Source organism: Geotrypetes seraphini, chromosome 7, assembly GCF_902459505.1.
Source record: "Geotrypetes seraphini chromosome 7, aGeoSer1.1, whole genome shotgun sequence".
Classification (NCBI taxonomy): domain Eukaryota; kingdom Metazoa; phylum Chordata; class Amphibia; order Gymnophiona; family Dermophiidae; genus Geotrypetes; species Geotrypetes seraphini.
Window position 1 is genome coordinate 61,968,600 of NC_047090.1, and position 19,670 is coordinate 61,988,269.

The 19,670-nt window shown below is 42.4% G+C and overlaps 1 protein-coding gene across 3 annotated transcripts in view; it reads right to left on the minus strand.

The window, feature by feature from the left end:
• SAMM50 (SAMM50 sorting and assembly machinery component) overlaps positions 1-19,670 on the minus strand; it is a 106,003-nt gene that overhangs the window by 43,899 nt on the left and 42,434 nt on the right. For all 3 annotated transcript variants that reach the window (XM_033951681.1, XM_033951678.1, XM_033951680.1), the window contains one exon: positions 2,631-2,702. In XM_033951681.1, the coding sequence (XP_033807572.1) occupies positions 2,631-2,702 (72 nt within the window). The remainder of the gene's footprint in view (positions 1-2,630; positions 2,703-19,670) is intronic.

Genomic DNA, 19,670 nt, shown 5'->3' on the forward strand with positions numbered 1-19,670 from the left:
AGAATAAAGAGGTAGCTGAGAGGTTGAACACGTTCTTCTCGTCGGTCTTCACGAGCAAGGACACGTCCAATATACCGGACTCAGAGGAGCTCATGAGTGGGGAGCAGGCCAAAAGATTGGGGCATATAGAGGTAAGTCGGGAGGATGTCCTCAAGCAGATTGACAGACTGAAAAGCGGCAAATCACCGGGACCGGACGGGATCCACCCAAGGGTTCTAAAGGAACTAAGTCAGGAAATAGCGGGCGCAATCCAGCATGTTTGCAACCTATCCTTGAAAACTGGAGAGGTACCAGAGGACTGGAAACTGGCGAATGTCACACCTATCTTTAAGAAGGGATCGAGAGGTGACCCCGGGAACTACAGGCCGGTGAGCCTGACTTCAGTTATAGGGAAGATGGTGGAAGCAATGATCAAGGACAGCATTTGCGAGCACATCGAGAAAAATGGCCTACTGCGGACAAGCCAGCACGGATTCTGTAAGGGAAGGTCGTGCCCGACAAACCTTCTGTACTTCTTTGAGGGAATAAGCAGTCAGGTGGACAAAGGGGAACCCATAGACATCATTTACCTCGATTTTCAAAAGGCCTTTGACAAGGTGCCACATGAAAGGCTGCTTAGGAAGCTGTGGAACCACGGGGTGGGCGGGGATGTACACAGATGGATCAAGCACTGGCTGTCAGGTAGACTACAGAGGGTCGGAGTAAAGGGCCAATATTCTGACTGGCGGGGAGTCACGAGCGGTGTGCCGCAGGGATCGGTGCTGGGGCCGCTACTCTTCAACATATTTATCAATGACCTGGAAACGGAGGCAAAGTGTGAGGTTATAAAATTTGCAGACGATACCAAGCTCTGCGCCAGAGTTAGGACCAGGGAGGAGTGTGAGGAACTGCAAAGGGACCTCGATAAGCTGGAGGACTGGGCAAACAAATGGCAAATGCGCTTTAACGTAGATAAATGCAAGGTCATGCACATAGGGAAAAAGAACCCATTGTTCGAGTATAAAATGGGGGGGAGATTGCTGGAAGACACCGGACTTGAGAGAGACTTAGGTGTGCTAGTGGATCCATCCATGAAACCATCCGCACAGTGTGCAGCAGCCTCGAAGAAAGCCAACAGGATGCTGGGCATCATCAAGAGGGGCATATCAACCAAGACGCGGGAAGTCATCATGCCGCTGTATCGAGCGATGGTGCGCCCACATCTGGAATACTGCGTTCAATATTGGTCGCCGCACCTCAATAAGGACATGGCAGTTCTTGAGAGAGTCCAAAGGAGGGCAACGAAACTGGTAAGAGGGCTGGAAAACTTCCCATATGCTGAGAGGCTGGATAAACTGGGGCTCTTCTCTCTGGAAAAAAGGAGGCTCAGGGGGGATATGATAGAGACCTTCAAAATACTTAGGGGCATAGAGAGGGTGGACAGGGACAGGTTCTTCAGACTAAAAGGGACGACAGGTACAAGGGGGCACTCAGAGAAACTGAAGGGAGATAGGTTCAAATCAAATGCAAGGAAGTTTTTCTTCACCCAAAGGGTCGTGGACAAATGGAATGCGCTCCCGGAGGAAGTGATCCGGCAGAGTACAGTCCAGGGATTCAAACAGGGATTGGACAGATTCCTGAGGGAAAAGGGGATCGTGGGGTACTGAGGGAGGTGCTGGGGTGTTGCATAAGTATAGACAGCTCACCAGGTCGTGCAGGTGCAAGGCCGGAGGGTTAGGACATTGATGGGAAGATAGGACTTCGATGAGAAACCTAGGGGGCAAGGGGGCCCCTTCTGGTGATTAAGGCAGGTCATGACCTGTTGGGCCGCCGCGGGGACGGACTGCTGGGCGGGATGGACCTCTGGTCTGACCCGGCAGAGGCACTACTTATGTTCTTATGTTCTTATGTTTTATTTGAGTATGAAGCAGCCAGACATGTTTGTTACAGCTAACGAGGTTCTGATTTGTCTACAACACTATGGAATGGCAACCAAGGAAAAGAATTCAAACAACCAGAGACCCAGTAGTGGCCATTCAGTTGGTTATATGCAAAAATCACACAAAACAGTTTGCAAAGTGAACGCAAAAAAAGGCAAACACCGCCAGAACATTTCTCTTTCATTCTGAGTAAAATATGCTTTTCTAATCACTGTTTTCCTTAACCTACATTTCTAAATGTCTATAATTTAGCACTTACACTTGCCCAACTCAAATATCAGCTAGGCTGGAATGCTATTAGCAATTATTCAGCAGATAGATAAGACACTAGGAACCCTTTTTACAAAGCCACGGTAGAGATTCTCCCACAGTAAATGTACTGAAGCTCACAGGAATTGAATGGGCTTTGGTGCACTTGCCGCAGAAGAATCGCTATCACAGCTTTGTAAAAGAGGCCCTGAATGTCCTAAAGGAAGAAATATCTATAGCGTGCCAAGTATGTTGTATACAAACCCAACAGACTCTCGAAGATCTCTAGTATACATCAAGTTCCAAAATCAAGAACCAACCTTTATTTCATGAAGTGTTTTATCTCATCTAAATGTGCAAAGCACTTTTTTTAAAGCAATATAAAGAACTGACCATTTCAAGACAACTTTTGGGCTCAGGATTTGCATTTTAATGCTGTGTTTATATTTGTTTCAACACTACCTGATTAATTTTCAGCAAGGCTCCTTTCCGAGGCAAGATTGAAGAATTACGGGTATCAATGACCATAGCATGCTGAAAATAGAAATGCAAAATTACACAAAACATGACAGATTTCATTCTGTCTTCCCAGAGCTGCAAAAAGCACAGTTACTTACCGTAACAGGTGTTATCCAGGGACAGCAGGCATATATTCTCACATGTGGGTGACGTCATCTACGGAGCCCCAGCGCGGACAGCTTTTCAAGCAAACTTGATTGAAGTTTCAAGTTTGCTATGCTGAACCACGCATGTGCATGCCTTCTTGCCCACTAGAGGGCGCATCCCCACCTCGTGGTCCTCAGTTCCATATCCAGCAAAGAAGCCATCCCCGGGGAGGAGGGCGGGTTGTGAGAATATATGCCTGCTGTCCCTGGATAACACCTGTTACGGTAAGTAACTGTGCTTTATCCCAGGACAAGCAGGCATGATATTCTCACATGTGGATGACCTCCAAGCCAACCAAAAAAGGGCAGGTGGGAGGATGGCAATTTAGGAAAACAGATTTGCCAAACCGTCCGTCACTCCTGGATAACGTATCCAGGCAGTAGTGGGAGGTGAAAGTATGAACCGAAGACCAAGTGGCAGCCTTGCAGATGTCCTCCATCGGAGTAGACCGGAGGAAAGCAACAGAAGCTGCCATCGCTCGGACCCTATGTCCCGTGACCCGACCATGCAGCTCGAGACCAGCCTGAGCGTAGCAAAAAGAAATACAAGCAGCCAATCAGTTGGACAAGGTGCGCTTGGAAACAGGACGTCCCAACCGATTAGGATCAAAGGACAAAAATAATTGAGGAACCTTCCGATGAGACTTGGTGCGTTGAAGATAAAAAGCCAACGCCCTCTTACAGTCAAGCGTGTGAAGCGCCGCCTCCCCAGGATGAGAGTGGGGCTTCGGAAAAAACACCGGAAGAACAATGGACTGATTGAGGTGGAAATCAGACACAACCTTAGGTAAAAATTTAGGATGGGTGTGAAGAACCACCTTGTCATGATGGAACACAGTAAAGGGCGGGTCTGCAACCAAAGCCTGCAGCTCACTAATCCGACGAGCGGACGTGAGCGCAAGCAAAAAGATCACCTTCCAAGTGAGAAACTTAAGAAGAGACTTGTCAATAGGCTCAAAAGGAGGTTTCATCAGCTGAGCCAAGACCACATTAAGATCCCAAACCACAGGAGGAGGTTTCAGAGGAGGATTAACATTCACTAGACCCCTCATGAAACGAATCACCAGAGGATGAAGAGAGAGAGATCGCCCCTCGAGATGCCAATGGAAAGCAGCAATAGCACTGAGATGCACCCAAATGGAAGTCGTCTTCAGCCCAGACTTGGACAAATGCAACAAATATTCCAGAACCGAGGACACCGGAACCGAACTCGGATGAAGATGGTGCGAGGAACACCAGGATGAAAATCTGGTCCACTTCTGGGAATAACAAAGCCGAGTCGAGACCTTGCGCGAGGCTTCCAACACCTCCCTGACCCACTGAGAAACAGAAACCGAAGTCAAGGGGAAAGGAACCAAGCCGTCAGATGTAAGGACTGAAGATTGGGATGCAACAGTGAACCCCGACTCTGAGACAGCAGAGAGGGAAAAACAGGCAGAAGCAGAGGCTCCCTGACACTGAGTTGAAGGAGCAGGGAGAACCAGTGCTGACGAGGCCAACGAGGCGCAATGAGAATCATAGTGGCTCTGGACGACTTGAGATGAACCAATGTCCTCAAGATCAGAGGGAAAGGAGGAAACGCATAAAGGAACCTCCCTCCCCAGTCGAGAAGGAAGGCATCGGCTTCGAGACGGTCCGGGGAGTACATCCGAGAACAATAGAGGGGCAGTTTGTGAGTCTCCGGGGAGGCAAACAGATCCACCTGAGGAGTCCCCCAGCGGTCGAAGACCTCGTGCAGAACTCGGGAGTTTAGCGACCACTCGTGCAGCTGGAGAAGACGACTGAGTTTGTCGGCCAGACAATTCTTCTCTCCCTGAATGTAAACCGCCCGCAGGAAGATGTTCCTGGGAGACCGCCCATTCCCAAAGGCGCAGGGCTTCCCGGCACAGGGACCAAGAGCCCGTCCCCCCTTGCTTGTTTACATAATACATTGCCACTTGGTTGTCCGTCCGTACGAGTACTACCTGATCGTGCAGCAGGTGGCAGAACGCTCGAGCAGCCCGAAAAATGGCTCGAAGCTCCAACACATTGATGTGACAAAGACGGTCCTCCGCCGACCATAGACCTTGAGTCCGCAGACTGTCGAGATGAGCCCCCCCACGCGTACTCCGAAGAGTCCGTGGTCAGGACCTTGCGATGCGGAGGGACGAGAAAGAGCAAACCCCCGGAAAGATTGGAAAAGTTGGTCCACCAACGGAGCGAGCGTCTCAAGGAAGGAGTCACTGTCACAGGAAAGGAGAGTGGGTACCGATCTTGACGCCACTGGGAGGCCAAGGTCCACTGAGGGAGTCTCAGGTGCAATCGGGCGAACGGTGTGACATGAACCGTCGACGCCATGTGGCCAAGGAGAATCATCAGACGGTGCGCTGAGACGGAGCGCTGCAGCAAAATCTGACGGCACAGTCGAAGCAGAGCCTCCAACCTCGGAGGGGGGAGGAACGCACGAAGGCGAACCGTGTCCAGCACGGCCCCGATAAACTGAAGGGATTGAGCAGGGCACAGCTGAGATTTGGGAAAGTTCACCTCGAACCCCAGACTTTGAAGGAAGGTGATAGTCTGTTGGGTCGCTGAGATAACCCCCTCCCTGGACGATGCCTTGATCAGCCAATCATCCAGGTAAGGAAAGACCTGTAGCCCCTGAGATCTCAGGGCAGCCGCGACTACCACCATGCACTTCGTGAAGACTCGAGGCGACGACGCCAGCCCGAAAGGAAGGACCCGATACTGAAGGTGCAACTCCCCCACCTGGAACCGTAAGAACTTGCGGAAGGCAGGATGCACCGGAACATGAGTGTACGCTTCCTTCAAGTCCAGGGAGCACATCCAATCCCCTTCCTCCAACAGAAGGTAGAGAACCGGAAGCGACAACATACGGAACTTCTCTCGGACCAGGAACTTGTTGAGCTTCCGGAGGTCCAAAATGGGGCGTAAGTCCCCGGTCTTCTTTGGGACCAAAAATTAACGGGAGTAAAACCCCCGCCCCCATTGGTTTGGGGGGACCGGCTCCACCGCCCGAAGGCTCAACAAGGCCCTGGCCTCCGAGAGGAGAAGAGGAAGCTGGGCTCGACTGGAAAGAGAGGTCCCTGGCGGTTGTTCCGGCGGCGAGGCCGAGAAGTTCAGCGAGTAACCCTCGGAGATGAGACGGAGCACCCAAGCGTCTGACGTGATCATAGCCCAGGCCGAATGAAAGGCCCGCAGCCGGCCCCCGATGGGCAGGGGGTCCGGCGAGAGTGCGGAGGGGGGCCCGCCCCCATCCGCTCATCACGTCAAAAAGACGGCGCCGGCTTAGACGCCCCTTGCGCCTGAGGTTTAGGTTGGCCCCCTCTGCCCTGCTGCGGGGGGCGCCGGGGCGGAGGCCTAGAGAATGCTGGCGTAGACTTTTGAGGGTATCGCCGCGGTGGAGGTCTAAATGGCTTCTGTGGCGGTACCCGTGGCTTAGGATGGACCAAGGAGGCGAAGGAGCGCTCATGTTCGGACAGGCGTTTGGTTGCCGCCTCCAAGGACTCATCAAACAATTCCGATCCAACACATGGCAGATTGGCTAGGCGCTCCTGCAAGTTTGGGTCCATATCAACCGTTCGGAGCCATGCGAGACGGCGCATCGCTACCGCAAAGACAGAGACTCTGGAGGCCAACTCAAATGTGTCGTAAACAGCATGAAAAAGGTATAGACGCAGTTGTGACAAGTTGGCCATAAATTTGCCAAAGTCCTCCTTATGGGTATCTGGCATAACCCCATGATAACGGGGTAACGCCTTCACCATCTGCCTCAGATAAGATGAAAAAGTGAAAGCATAATTAAGGACCCTGGCCGCCATCATGGAATTGGAGTAGAGGCGGCGACCAAACTTGTCCAGGGTCCGCCCTTCCCGCCCGGGAGGGACCGCAGCCGAGACCCTAGAAGGCTGGGACTTTTTTAACGCCGACTCCACCAGCAACGACTGGTGAGACAGTTGTGCTTTCTCGAAGCCCTTGCATGGGATGGTACGGTACTTCGACTCCATTTTCGATGGAACCGCTGTGACTGTAAGAGGGGAGTCCAAGTTCCTCAGGAAGGTCTGATGGAGGACCTTATTAAGGGGCAGACGAGGAGTCTCCCTCGGGGGAGAAGGTAAATCCTGCTCCTCCAAAAACTCCTTGGTATATTGAGAACCGGACACCAGATCAAGGTCCAAGGCCCTCCCCATATCAAGCACAAATCTCGAAAAGGAGGAGGGCTTGGAAGGCGGGGAGGGAGATCGAGAGGCCCGCGTCGCCAAAAAGGAAGGGGAAGCCTCACGGGAATACCGAGGTTCCCTACCAGTACCAGACCCCGAACACCACGACGACGCCCCGAGCGACCTCGACGGGGTCGGGGACCGCCTATGCCCCGAGGAACCCCTTTGGGAAGTCCCCTGGGAACGAGGCACCGAGACTTGCCCCTTCCGTTTCGGCGAGGAGTCTCTCGATAACCCTCCCTCGGAGGAACGGAAAAGCCTCGGATTATCGAGGCGGAGCTCCGAGACACGCAGCGTCTCAGCCCCGGTCGGCGAGGAGCGACCGCGTCTCCGAGGAGAACCCCGAGAACGCTTGGGCTTCCTCAGCCGGCGCTTCACCCGAGGCCGACCCGAGGACGAGGAGCCCCGGGAGGACCTCGACAAGGAAGAAGTGGAAGAGATCCTCCGAACTCTCCGCACCTTGTCCCGAGGCCGCACACTCCGCTCCGGCTGGTCGACCGAGGACTAGGGCAAGGTCGGGGTCGAGGCCGGAGCCACCCCGGGGGCCGAAGTCGAGGGCACCGAGACCGAGGCTGCCGAAGCCGGGGCACTCGAGGCCGAAGCCGGCTGCAGATGCGCGAGGGTGCCGGACAGCTCCGAGGCAATGAGGGCACGGAGCAAGTCCTGAAAAACAGGAACCCCCATCATGGCCGGTAGATCCGGGGCCTGCGGGTGCTCCCTCAAGGGCGACCTCGGTCTCGAGTATTCCCGCGGGGCACCCGACTTCGACGCTCGGGGCGGGGCCGAAGACGACCCACCCGCCCCCGTCGAGGATCCCGAGGATGGCTTCTTCGAGGTTGGAGCTGAAGAAGGAAGTGAGGACTTACCCCCCGTCGACTTCGAAGTCGAGGACGCAGGCTTCGACGAAGCAGGATATCGCGGCGAGGTCAAGGGAGTCGAGGCCGAGGTCAAGGCCGGGGCCGACGTCAAGGCCTGCCCCGCCGCGGGGTCCACAGCAAAGAGCTCCGCCATTCTGGCACGACGGCAGCGGAGAGCTCTTGGCTGAAAAGTCGAGCACCGAGGACAGGAGTCGGTGGGGTGCTCGGGACCCAGGCAAAGTAAGCACCACCGGTGGGGATCGGTGATTGAAAGCAGCCGATCGCACCTGGTGCACTTTTTAAAGCCCGTCAAAGGACGGGACATGAAATCGAAAACGGCCGGGAACGTAACGAGGTCCCGCGGCCGCGGCTACCGGGAGCCCCCGGAGCCGAACGAAAAAATACTTTTTTTTTTTTTTGACGATTATCGAACACACGAACGAATAAAAAAATAAAGCAAGCACAGCGACCGAGAAAAACGACTCAAACGCGGTGTCAGAAGGCAAAAATAGAGAGCACAAATTCCACAGGGCTTCTGGCTCCGCGGAAAAAACTGAACTGAGGACCACGAGGTGGGGATGCGCCCTCTAGTGGGCAAGAAGGCATGCACATGCGTGGTGCAGCATAGCAAACTTGAAACTTCAATCAAGTTTGCTTGAAAAGCTGTCCGCGCTGGGGCTCCGTAGATGACGTCACCCACATGTGAGAATATATGCCTGCTTGTCCTGGGATAACAGATCATATTTATTTTATTATTATATTTGATAGAGCACCATTCCTTTATCACATTAGGGTGATATACAACACATAGGTAAAATGGCAACAGTTAAAATAGAAACAATAAAATATGATGGCGCAGGCATCCTTGCCTACTTGCAGGCAGGTAAAACCTATATATCCCAGTCTATTAAACTTCTATCCCAGTCCTTTACTTTAAAAGAACTTTGTTCATATACTACTACTGAATTAAACATTAGAAATGGGGTTGCAGTGTAAAATTGTTTGATTTTGGTTTAACAGCCTACTTGAAAAGAACACCAATTAGTAATATTACTCCTTTTAAGGAGTTTTTATAAGGAGATATAAATATTCAATTACTGTAATATCTTACAATGATAACTTGAGAACTATTTTATATTTTTACTTGGGATAAAATAGTTAAAGGGAATATGTATAGAATGATATTAGGATTGGAGAATCTAATTGTGTTTTACATTGAAATTTATGTATCTGAAATCCATTTGGGGCCAAGTGAATAATCTACTGGAAAATCCGGTGGCATTATCATATGACACTGTGTTATTTGGTACTTCCATGAAAGCCAAGAGTCAAATCTCTTCTAATAATAATAAACTTTTGCTCATCATGACAAGGGTTGCCATACAGCAAATTATGAAAACCTGGAAAAATTGGGATCGGCTGAATTATAATTTTTGGTGGAATTCATTATGCCAAATCTTTAAAATGGAACGGGTAATAGCCATACAGCAGGGATATTTTAAGAAATTTAGGGATGTTTGGGAGCCATTAACAAAATATTGTACAGAATGAATATTACTTTTTCCCCTTTGTTCATACACGTTCAGGGTGGGGAGGGGGGGAAGGAATATTTTCTGATTTATTATGCTTAAGAACAATTTTGGGGTATAAGGGAGGGGGATATTTGATGTGAGTTTGAATTTGATGGTATATTAAGTAATGTTAAAGTATAAAATGATTGTATCTTATGTTACACTTGTTGAAAGTTTTAAAAATGAATAAAGATTTATAAAAAAAAAAAAGAAATTTATGTATGATATAATATTGTAAGAGTACTGAGAAATGTTTCTTAGGGTGGTTAAAAAAAAAAAAATTAAGATCATGGGTTGAAAAGGCAACGGTGAAAGCTAGAAGGATGCTAGGGTGCATAGGGAGAGGTATAGCTAAGTAGGAAATATGAAGTATTGATGTCCCTGTATAAGACCCTGGAAAATAAACCTTCAAAAAGACAAACAGGATGGAGTCATCCAGAGGAAGGCTACTAAAATGGTTGGTGATGTTCGTCATGAGGCATATGGGGACAGACCAAGATCTCAATATATAAGGTGGGAAAGGGGAGATAGGATACAGATTTTTAAATACCTACATGGCATAAATGTGCATGAAGCGAGTCTTTCATTTGAAAGGAAGCTCCGGAATGAGAGGGCATAGGATGAAGTTAAGGAGGTGAAAGGCTCAGGAGCAACCTAAGGAAATACTTTTTTTACAGAAAAGGTGATAGATGCATGGAATAGTCTCCGTCCCCATCCTCGTATGAGGAAAGGCTAAAGAGGTTCAAGCTCTTCAGCTTGGAAAAGGGAAGCCTGTGTTTTCCCTTCGATGTCAATTTCTAACAAAGAACAAGATTGTAACTTTTCCCCTTCCCTCCCACCCCCTCCTGTTCGTCTAATTTTGTCTGTCTTAAGAGTAATTACTGTAAACTAATTGTATTACCACATTCTGATGGTTTTTAATACTGTACATCGCTTAGATGTTATTATAAGCGATTCATCAAATAAAGGTCAAACTTGAAACTTGAAACTTGAGATATGATTAAAGTCTACAAAATCCTTTGTGGTAAGAATGGGTACAAGAGAATTGATTTTTCTTACTCCATTAAAAATTACAAAGTCTAGGGGACCCTCAAAGTTACAGAGAAATACTTCTAAAACCAAGAGGAGGAAATATTTTTTTTTTTCACTAAGAGAATAGTTAAGCTCTGGAATGTTTTGGCAGAGGATGTAGTAATAGCACTTAACATATAGCTGGGTTTTAAAAAGTTTGGACAAGTTCCTGGAGGAAAAGTCCATTGTCTGCTATCAAGACTGACCTGCTGAAAGCTTGCCCTGGGATTGGTAGCACAGAATATTGCTACTATTTGGGATTTTGGCAGTTACTTGTGACCTGATTTGGCCATTGTGGAAAACAGGATACTGGGCTGTTCTTATTTTCTCTCTCCTTCCGCCACCACCTCCCTCCCCTGCTTAGGTTGATGTCAGTTTCTCTCTCTCCTTCCAACACCCCTCCCAATAAAGTCTGGTTTCTCTCTCCCTTTCTCCTCCTACTGCCCGCCCCCTGCCTTGTCTAGTGTCGCCATCATTCTCCCTCTCTCCTTCCACCATATCCCCCCTCCTCTTTGGGGTCTGGTATCACTCTCCATACTGCTTTCCTTCAATTTTTCAGGGCCACCAGCAGCATTAGTAATGTAAACCCACTGTCTTTGGCCTGCCCCAGAAGCCTTCTTTCTGCAGTATCCCACCTACAAAGGAATGGGAAATTACATCAGAAGAAGATTTCCAGGCCAGGCCATGGGCAGTGTGCTTACATTGCTAACGCTGCTGGTGGCCCGGAAAGATTGAAAAACACAGTGCGGGGTGAGGGAGGTGGAAAATGATACCCAATCCTGTGGAGAAGGGAGGGAGGGGAAAGAAAAGGACAGAGGAAGATGCTGCACTACTCAAATCATACCAGAACTGGAAAGTCATTTGTGGGATAGGCAATTCATTCCCTTCTCCCATCCCCAAACTATACCTATGCCTAACCTGTTTAGCTTTTCTTCCTGTTTAAGTTTTTTATTGAATTTTTTTTCCATTTAACAACAAGTGTCATAAATTTTCATACATTTATCTTAACAATACACTTGATATTTTTATAATATATTTTATATATAACATTTCTTGTCTTATTTTTCTTATGGTTTTATATATCATATAATTGTAATTATTTTTCTTATAAAGTTATACAATATATATATTGTAATGATTTTATCAATTATTATTTAAATATGAACCTTTTCCCCCTCCCTTTATTACGTTATTTTCATGTAAGAATATCATCTATTATAATATTTTATTTATAATGTATGATAAAGAGAATAATTCCCTCCCTTTAACCCCTCCCCCCCTCCTTCTTTATACTATTTTCTTATCATGGGAAAATGAAATTCAAATATTGCAATATTCTGTTAATGGTCCCCAAATCTTCTTGAACTTATTCATATATCCTTTTTGTGTTGCAAATGCATGTTCCATCTTATATATATGGCAAACTGAGTTCCACCAGAAATTATAGTTCAATCTGTCCCAATTTTTCCAATTATGTGTAATTTGCTGTATTGCTATTCCAGTCATTATAAATAAAAGTTTGTTGTTATTTGATGAGATTTGACTATGGGCTCTCATTGTAGTACCAAATAGAATTGTATCATATGTCAAGGCTACTGGATTTTCTAACATCCTATTTATTTGGGGACAAATTGATTTCCAAAATGTTAATATGAATGGACAATAGAATAAAAGATGATCTAATGTCCCTGCTTCTAGATGACAATGCCAGCATCTATTAGACTTAGAGCTATCAATTCTATGTAAACGTGTAGGGGTCCATAGAGCTCTATGTAAAATAAAAAACCAAGTTTGTCTCATAGATGCTGACATTGTACATCTTATCCTCCAAGACCAAAGTCGTGGCCATTGAGATGCATTAATTTGATGCTTAATCTCAATGCTCCAAATATCTCTAAGACCATTTTTTTTTTTTTTAATGTATAAATCCAGATATTAATTTATACCACATTGCGGCCTGGTGTCCCATGGAATCTATCTGAAAACATAAGAATTCCATACTATGATAATTATTAAGATTTTTCCATTCAGAGAACCCTGTCTGAATGGCCTGCTTCAATTGCAACCATCTGAAATATTGTGATTTATTTAAACCAAATTTATTTTGCAATTGTGAAAACTCAAGCAGTTTACCTTTATTTATTACATCTTCTAAAATACGAATTCCAGCCATCATCCAATGTTTCCAGATAATTTTAAAACCGTCAGCTTTGATCTTTGGGTTAAGCCATATTGTTTGAGTCGTTGATTTAGTTATTGGAATATGAGTTAGATTACTTATATATCTTATAGTTTTCCAAGTATCCATTAATATTTTATGATCTTTATATAACCTTGGCATTTGAATACTTATCACATGACTCAGACGTAAAGGAAACATTAATCTCCATTCTAACCAGAACCAATCTGGTATATGTTCAATGGGTTCTGGGAGGATCCAATACATACCATGACGCATAATATAGGCTTGATGGTACCTATAAAAATTTGGAAAATTTACCCCTCCCTCCTCAATTGGTCTTTGTAAAGATACTAGAGCAATTCTGGGGGTTTTTCCAAGCCAAATAAATTTTGTTAATATTTTATCCAATTTTTTGTAAAAAGACCCCTGGAAAAAAATTGGTATCATACCCATTTGATAACAAACTATTGGCAAAATCATCATTTTTACAGTTTGCACTCTCCCCCACCAAGATATGCACAAAGGATTCCATTGCTCACACATTTCTGACACTTTTTGTAATAAATTTTTTTCATTGATTATCATAGTTTCTTCTATAGTTTTTGTAATCCAAATTCCTAAGTATTTTAATCCTTCCTCTTACCAAATAAAAGAAAATGAGTCAAATAAACTTTTTGTACAATGTACGTTGAGTGGAAGTACTTCTGATTTATTCCAGTTTATTTTATATCCTGAAAATTTTCCAAATCTTTCAATTAGTTCGAGTAGCTTTGGAATGGTTGTTTCCGGATTTCTCAAATAAAGTAATATATCATCCGCATATGCTGATAATTTATATTCTCTATCTGAATGTGGAATACCCTGTATCTCCTTTATCTGTTCTATAGCTAATAACAAGGGTTCTAAAACGATATCAAAAAGCAAAGAAGATAGTGGGCATCCTTGTCTAACCCCTCTTTGTAGAATAAATTTTTCTGAAAAATCATTATTAATATATAATCTAGCAACAGGGGAGTTATACAATGCCTTTATTATTTGTATAAAACCGGATCCTATACCAAACCATTCCATTGTCTGAAACATGGACCATTCCACTCTATCAAAAGCTTTTTCCGCATCTAATGAAATAGAGAATGCTGGGTCATTGATGGATTTTGTCAAATATAACATGTGATGTGCCAATCTAGTATTATGAGATGAATGTCTTTGAGCAACAAAACCTGTTTGATGCATATCAATAATGATTGGCTTTAGCCAATCTTAATGCTATTGCCTTAGTTAAAATTTTTCCATCCACATTTATTAAAGAAATAGGTCTATAGTTTGATACCAAAGTAGGATCTTTATTTGGCTTAGGTAAAACTATAGTTATTGATTCAGCCATAGTACCTGTAATACAACCTTTATTTATTTAGTTGTTTCTGATATAATTTTAATAAATAGGGCATTATGATGTTTTGGAATGATTTATAAAACTCTACTGTATAACCATCTCCACCTGGAGCGGATCCAACTCTGAGGGACTTCAATGCTGTACCTAACTCTTTTAAGGATATTGGTTCTTCTAAACTTCGTTTTATATGTTCAGGAATCTTTGGTCCATTTATTAACTTTAAAAATTCTATACCATCTTTTTCCTTTTCTGAATAGGGCTCGGAAGAATACAAATCTTTATAGAATTTTAAAAATTGTTTTATTATGGGATTAGTTTGAGATAACATTTCTTTATTTTCATTTTGAATTGCAATTATTTTTGTTTTTTTCCTTTTTGCTTTGAGATAATTTGCAAGCAATCTTCCCGCCTTATTCGAATTTCCATAATACAGAGCTTGTTGTACAAATAAATCTTTTCTAATGATTTTTGAAGAAATTTCATTATATTTACCTTTAGCTTTTAACAATTCTTGTTGTGTCAAATAATCCCATTTTTCAATTAATTTTGATTCTAGAGACTTTATTAATTTTTCTAATTCTATAAATTGTTGTTTTTCTTTTTTTATTTTCATTGCTGAATAAGAAATAATTTGTCCTCTAATATATGCTTTAAACGCATCCCATAAAGTCTCTATGGAAATTTCTTCTGTATCATTAATTTGAAAATATTCTTATATTTTTTTTATAAGATTTGTACAAAAGTCATTATCTGCAAGCAATGTATTATTCAATTTCCATATAGGTCTGTTTATATTTTGATCTATTATTTTAATTTCAATCCACACTCCACCATGATCAGATAATACAATTGGATCAATGACAGCCTGTGTGACTTGATGTACTAATTGATTAGAAACAAAAATATAATCTATTCTAGAAAAAGAATTATGGACTTGTGAACAAAACGAAAATTCCCGACCATCAAAATGAAGTATACGCCAAATATCCTTTAAATCACAAGATTGCACCAAATTGTCAAGACCTAATGATTTTATAAATCTTCTCGGGCTTTTATCTATCAATGGATCCATCACAGCATTGAAATCTCCTGCCACTATTAAATTTGAAGTAGCCAGTAAAAGAATCAACTGTTGCAGAGTTTTAAAAAATTCATTTTGATTTGAATTAGGGGCATATATATTGAAAAGCGTCATGGTGGTATTTCCCATGTCCATTTCTATATATATCCATCTTCCTAAAGGATCAGCTGCCTTAAACTTAAATGAAGCGGAACATTTTTTATTTATTAATATTGCAACTCCAGCTTTTTTTCCTATTGCTGCAGAAAAGTAACATTGCTTGACCCAATCACCTTTTAGCTTTATGGATTCATTATTTGATAAATGGGTCTCTTGTATGCAGCATATATCAGCGTTTTGCCTTTTCAAAAATAATAATGCCTTTTTTCTTTTAATCGGGTGATTTAGACCATTAACATTTAAAGAGATTATTTTAAGATCCATTTAATTTTAATGTAATATGTATTATAACAATCCCATCTGCAATGTTTTTTATGAACTTCATTTTCCCATAAATAAGATAGTTTGAGGAATTATCTGTTTTACCCCTACCCTTAAAATTTAATACCCTCCCATTCCCTCCCTTCCCACCCCATTTGTATACGATCACTTGGAAACACAACATAGATCAGGTTTAACATTACTCCATTACAAGCTAAAAAATAAATTATAGTTTTATACTTATTACTCCATGCTAATAACATAGTATAATATATCCTTATACTAATATTTGTTATATTTATTTTCTCTTTTATTCATTTTCAGAAATATATATATATATCTATTTTTTTTCCCCCTTATAATTCTTACCTTTCTTTATTTTACAAAAAATTACTCAAAAACAGAATAGAGCAAAGAAATGATTCTAATCTACAGGATTTTAACAGAGTTTCATATAATTCAATCAAGCCTGACTAAAAGCTTAGTTCCTAAGAACTTAAAGGCATTACTGAAAACTTAAAAGCCTAGAAAGTGTTTATTACATATTTATTATTATTCTGGATTCCTAAAATTGCAATATATCAATTGTCAGGTTAGTCAAAGTATCTATTAACCCATTTTTAAGTAAATAAATAAATTCAGTTTAAGTATATAGTGAAAGTCATTGGTAAATAAATATCCAATAAAATGCAATATCTTTCTTTCAAAATTATATGTGTAAAGTATGAGAAGGATGAGAATAAAATAGATGAGAAAAAGATATAGAAGAAATACAACATTTGAAGACAATTTTTTTTTTTTTTTTTTAAAGTACTTCTATAATAAACTTAACGTTCTTCACTATCTTTGTCAGGGAACATGCCAAGAATGCATAACAGTTAGCTCAGTGTATCAGCTAGGAATGGTTACAAGCTTGTTTGCACATATGGCAAACATAAAGGAAGGGCTCAGCTGTTCTCCTCCAACTGGGTGGGAATTAACTTTCTGCTTCTTTTACTAATATAATTGTAGTCATTATGTTCCACATCTTAGTGTCTGGGTCTTCCGGGATATTCATAGGAGCAGGGCAGATTCAGTTTGTAATTTACTCATGTGTTGGTAGCCTTCTATTCAGGATTTTTTTATTTTATTTTTTTTGAGACACTTCCCAATCGACCACAAGTTTTCACGCAGGTTGCACTACTGTTTGTACTTCCTGTTGACACGCAGATCCCTTCCTCTACTCAGCAACTCAGCAAACATAGTATCTCTAGTGTTCCACCTTTCTACATTTCTCTCCGTGAGCATATAATCCATGCTGCAAGAGGATATCTTTCAAAAAGCTCCTCCATCTCGTCCCTTCAGCTGCATATATATTGAATTCTCCAGGTAGATCAATGTTCTTTTTTTTTTTTCCCTCCACAACATTCTGTTACTGACATGTTTGCATTCTTTTCAAGTTGTTCCATTTTCCTGTTATTTGCTTTTTTTAAAAAATTTCTAGCATTCTAAACGGTTTTTACAGTTTTTTAATGTTTAGATTATTTTGTATATAATAAATCAAAGTGAAAAGTTATTAATGTCTTCTTGTTATATTAAATACTTTAAAATATTCCCAAAGTTTCTTTTTAAGATGTCATTGGTTGTTCAAATGTTTCAAGGTATTCTGCTAGTTTTTTAGAATCATTAAAATTTTGTGTTTTATTTCCTAATGTTACCTTCATCACCGCTGGGTAGAGTAATCCATATCTTGCCCCTAGTGCTCGTAGTTGAGGTCTTAAATCAAGGAGTTGTTTTCTTTTTTGAGCAGTTTCTCTAGCAAAGTCTGGCACAATATGTATCCGTGCATCTTGACATCTTAGGTTTTTATTTGCTTTAGCTAGCTGGCATATTTCAACTACATGTTGATATCTTAGTAGTTTAAAAATAAAAGTTCTTGGACCTTTTTGTGTGGTTGTTTTCTGTCCCGGTATTCTGTGTGCCCTCTCTATTTCAAAAGGCACCTTGGATTTTATAGGCAGTATCTTTGGGAGGAATTGTTCTAAGAAATTGATAGGATCATTTTTTTCCACTCCTTCCGGCATCCCAATAATTCTTAAATTATTTCTTTTTTCTCTATTCACACAGTCTTCCAGATCTTTCTTTAATATTTCCATTTCCTTCCAGGCTTGTTTGTTTTGTGTAACCTCAGTATGTACTTCCTCTGCTCTTTCCTCTAAGTGTGTCATTTTGTTGTCAATTAGATCAACTCTTTTTGTTAATATAGCAACATCATCTATTGCTTTTTGTAGTTGTTTTTTGATCTCCAGTACTATATCCTTTATCTGTTTTATTTCTGCCATCATATCTTGATCTTCTGCAGGCAGTGGTACTCTTGATGGTGTCCCTGGTTCTGGCTTTGATCTTTTGTTACTGCTGGTTCCTGATCCTCCGGTTCCTGCATCGTTTTTATTTTGTTTGTTTGATGACATTTTCTTCTTATCAATCTTTTTTCCAAATAAAATTGAATTTTTGGAGTTTTAAATTTGAAATAGTAGCTTGTTTAGCCTGGAGCACAGCTCTTAACCGACCATTTCCTTGTGTGTCCAAGTTCTAGAATCCTTTAGCTTTTCTTCCTAATGAAGATGTTCAATCCCCTTTATCACTTTTACTGACTTTATTGAAACCTTTTCTAGTTCTGCTATATTTTTTTGGAGATGGGTCAATCAAAATTTTACACAATACTCAATATGTACTCACCCTCAAAGTATAGAGGAAAGTGTCAGGTGTAGGTGAGCAGGGGGGAAGCACACTATTGGTAGATGATGCAGTGAGAAGGGGCAAGAAATAAGGGGCAAAAGAAGGGTGCTGGGGGAATAGAGGTAAAGTAAGAAAAATAATGAGCTGATGAGTAAATAAGTCTTGGGAAGAAGTGAGAAGAAGGAATGGGCCTTGGGCGGTGGTTAAGAGGAGCTAGATCTGTTAAGGAGGAAAAGGAAAAGAAGGAATGAGTTTGAGGAAATTAATCTGAGGTATGATAAGAATAGGCTAACCTGGAAAGCAGTGGATAACTGAGTTGGGAAAGAGGGCAAGAAGGGATATGAGGGAAAGGGAAGAATTTGAGAGCAAACAGAACGGAGGGGGAAAAAAAGAAAAGAAATGGGAGGGTAGGATGGTGAAAGAAGGGGGGACACTTTGATCTCATACTCTCTTAAACATATCACATCTACTAATTCGCTACCCATGCAAAATCATATATACATACACACCCCCATCTCCAGCATACTTACAGATACCCCCCACTCACTAGAAAAAAAAAAAAAAAAAATACACTGCACCCAATCACACTCATAGCCCACCCACTCAAACATATTACACCTAATCACAAATTCAAGTATTTCCTTCACTAAAATCTGCTCCATCACAAAAATACATAAACACACAGACCCCAACTATACTCCTGTAGAGATCTTCCTACCACCTACCCAGAGCTCCCACCTTCAGCCTCCCCTTCACTCATGGATTGCATCTATACCAACTTTCAAACTTCAATTTAAACAAATCCTAAAATGGGACACTGTAGCTTCGAGAGATTCAAGGTAGCATCTGGACAAGGGACTTAGCAGGTATCCAAGTTACTTTATCAGTCTTCTACATTTTCTATTTCTATTTCATTTATAGCAATGATTAGTAATGTCTTATCTATGTAAATATACTTTCATATACAAATATATGTACAAATTCAATGTAAATGTTCCACCTTTTGTTTGGAAGCAAAATATCCTATGACCATCCATAGGCACTAGTAATACTGAACATTTTCTCAGGTCTACTCAACAATAATCCAAGAGTATTCTTTTGGCAAACATGTACGTATTGACAATATACAGCAGCATAGTAACGAGAATTAAAAGGAAAGCGGACTTGTATACCACCTTTTTTGTGGCTACACATTCAAAGCAATTTATATATATACAGGCACTTATTTTGTACCAGGGGCAATGAAGGTTTAAGTGAACTGCCCAGGATCACCAGGCACAGCACTGGGATTCAATCCCACAATTGCTGAGGCAGCAGCTTTACCATT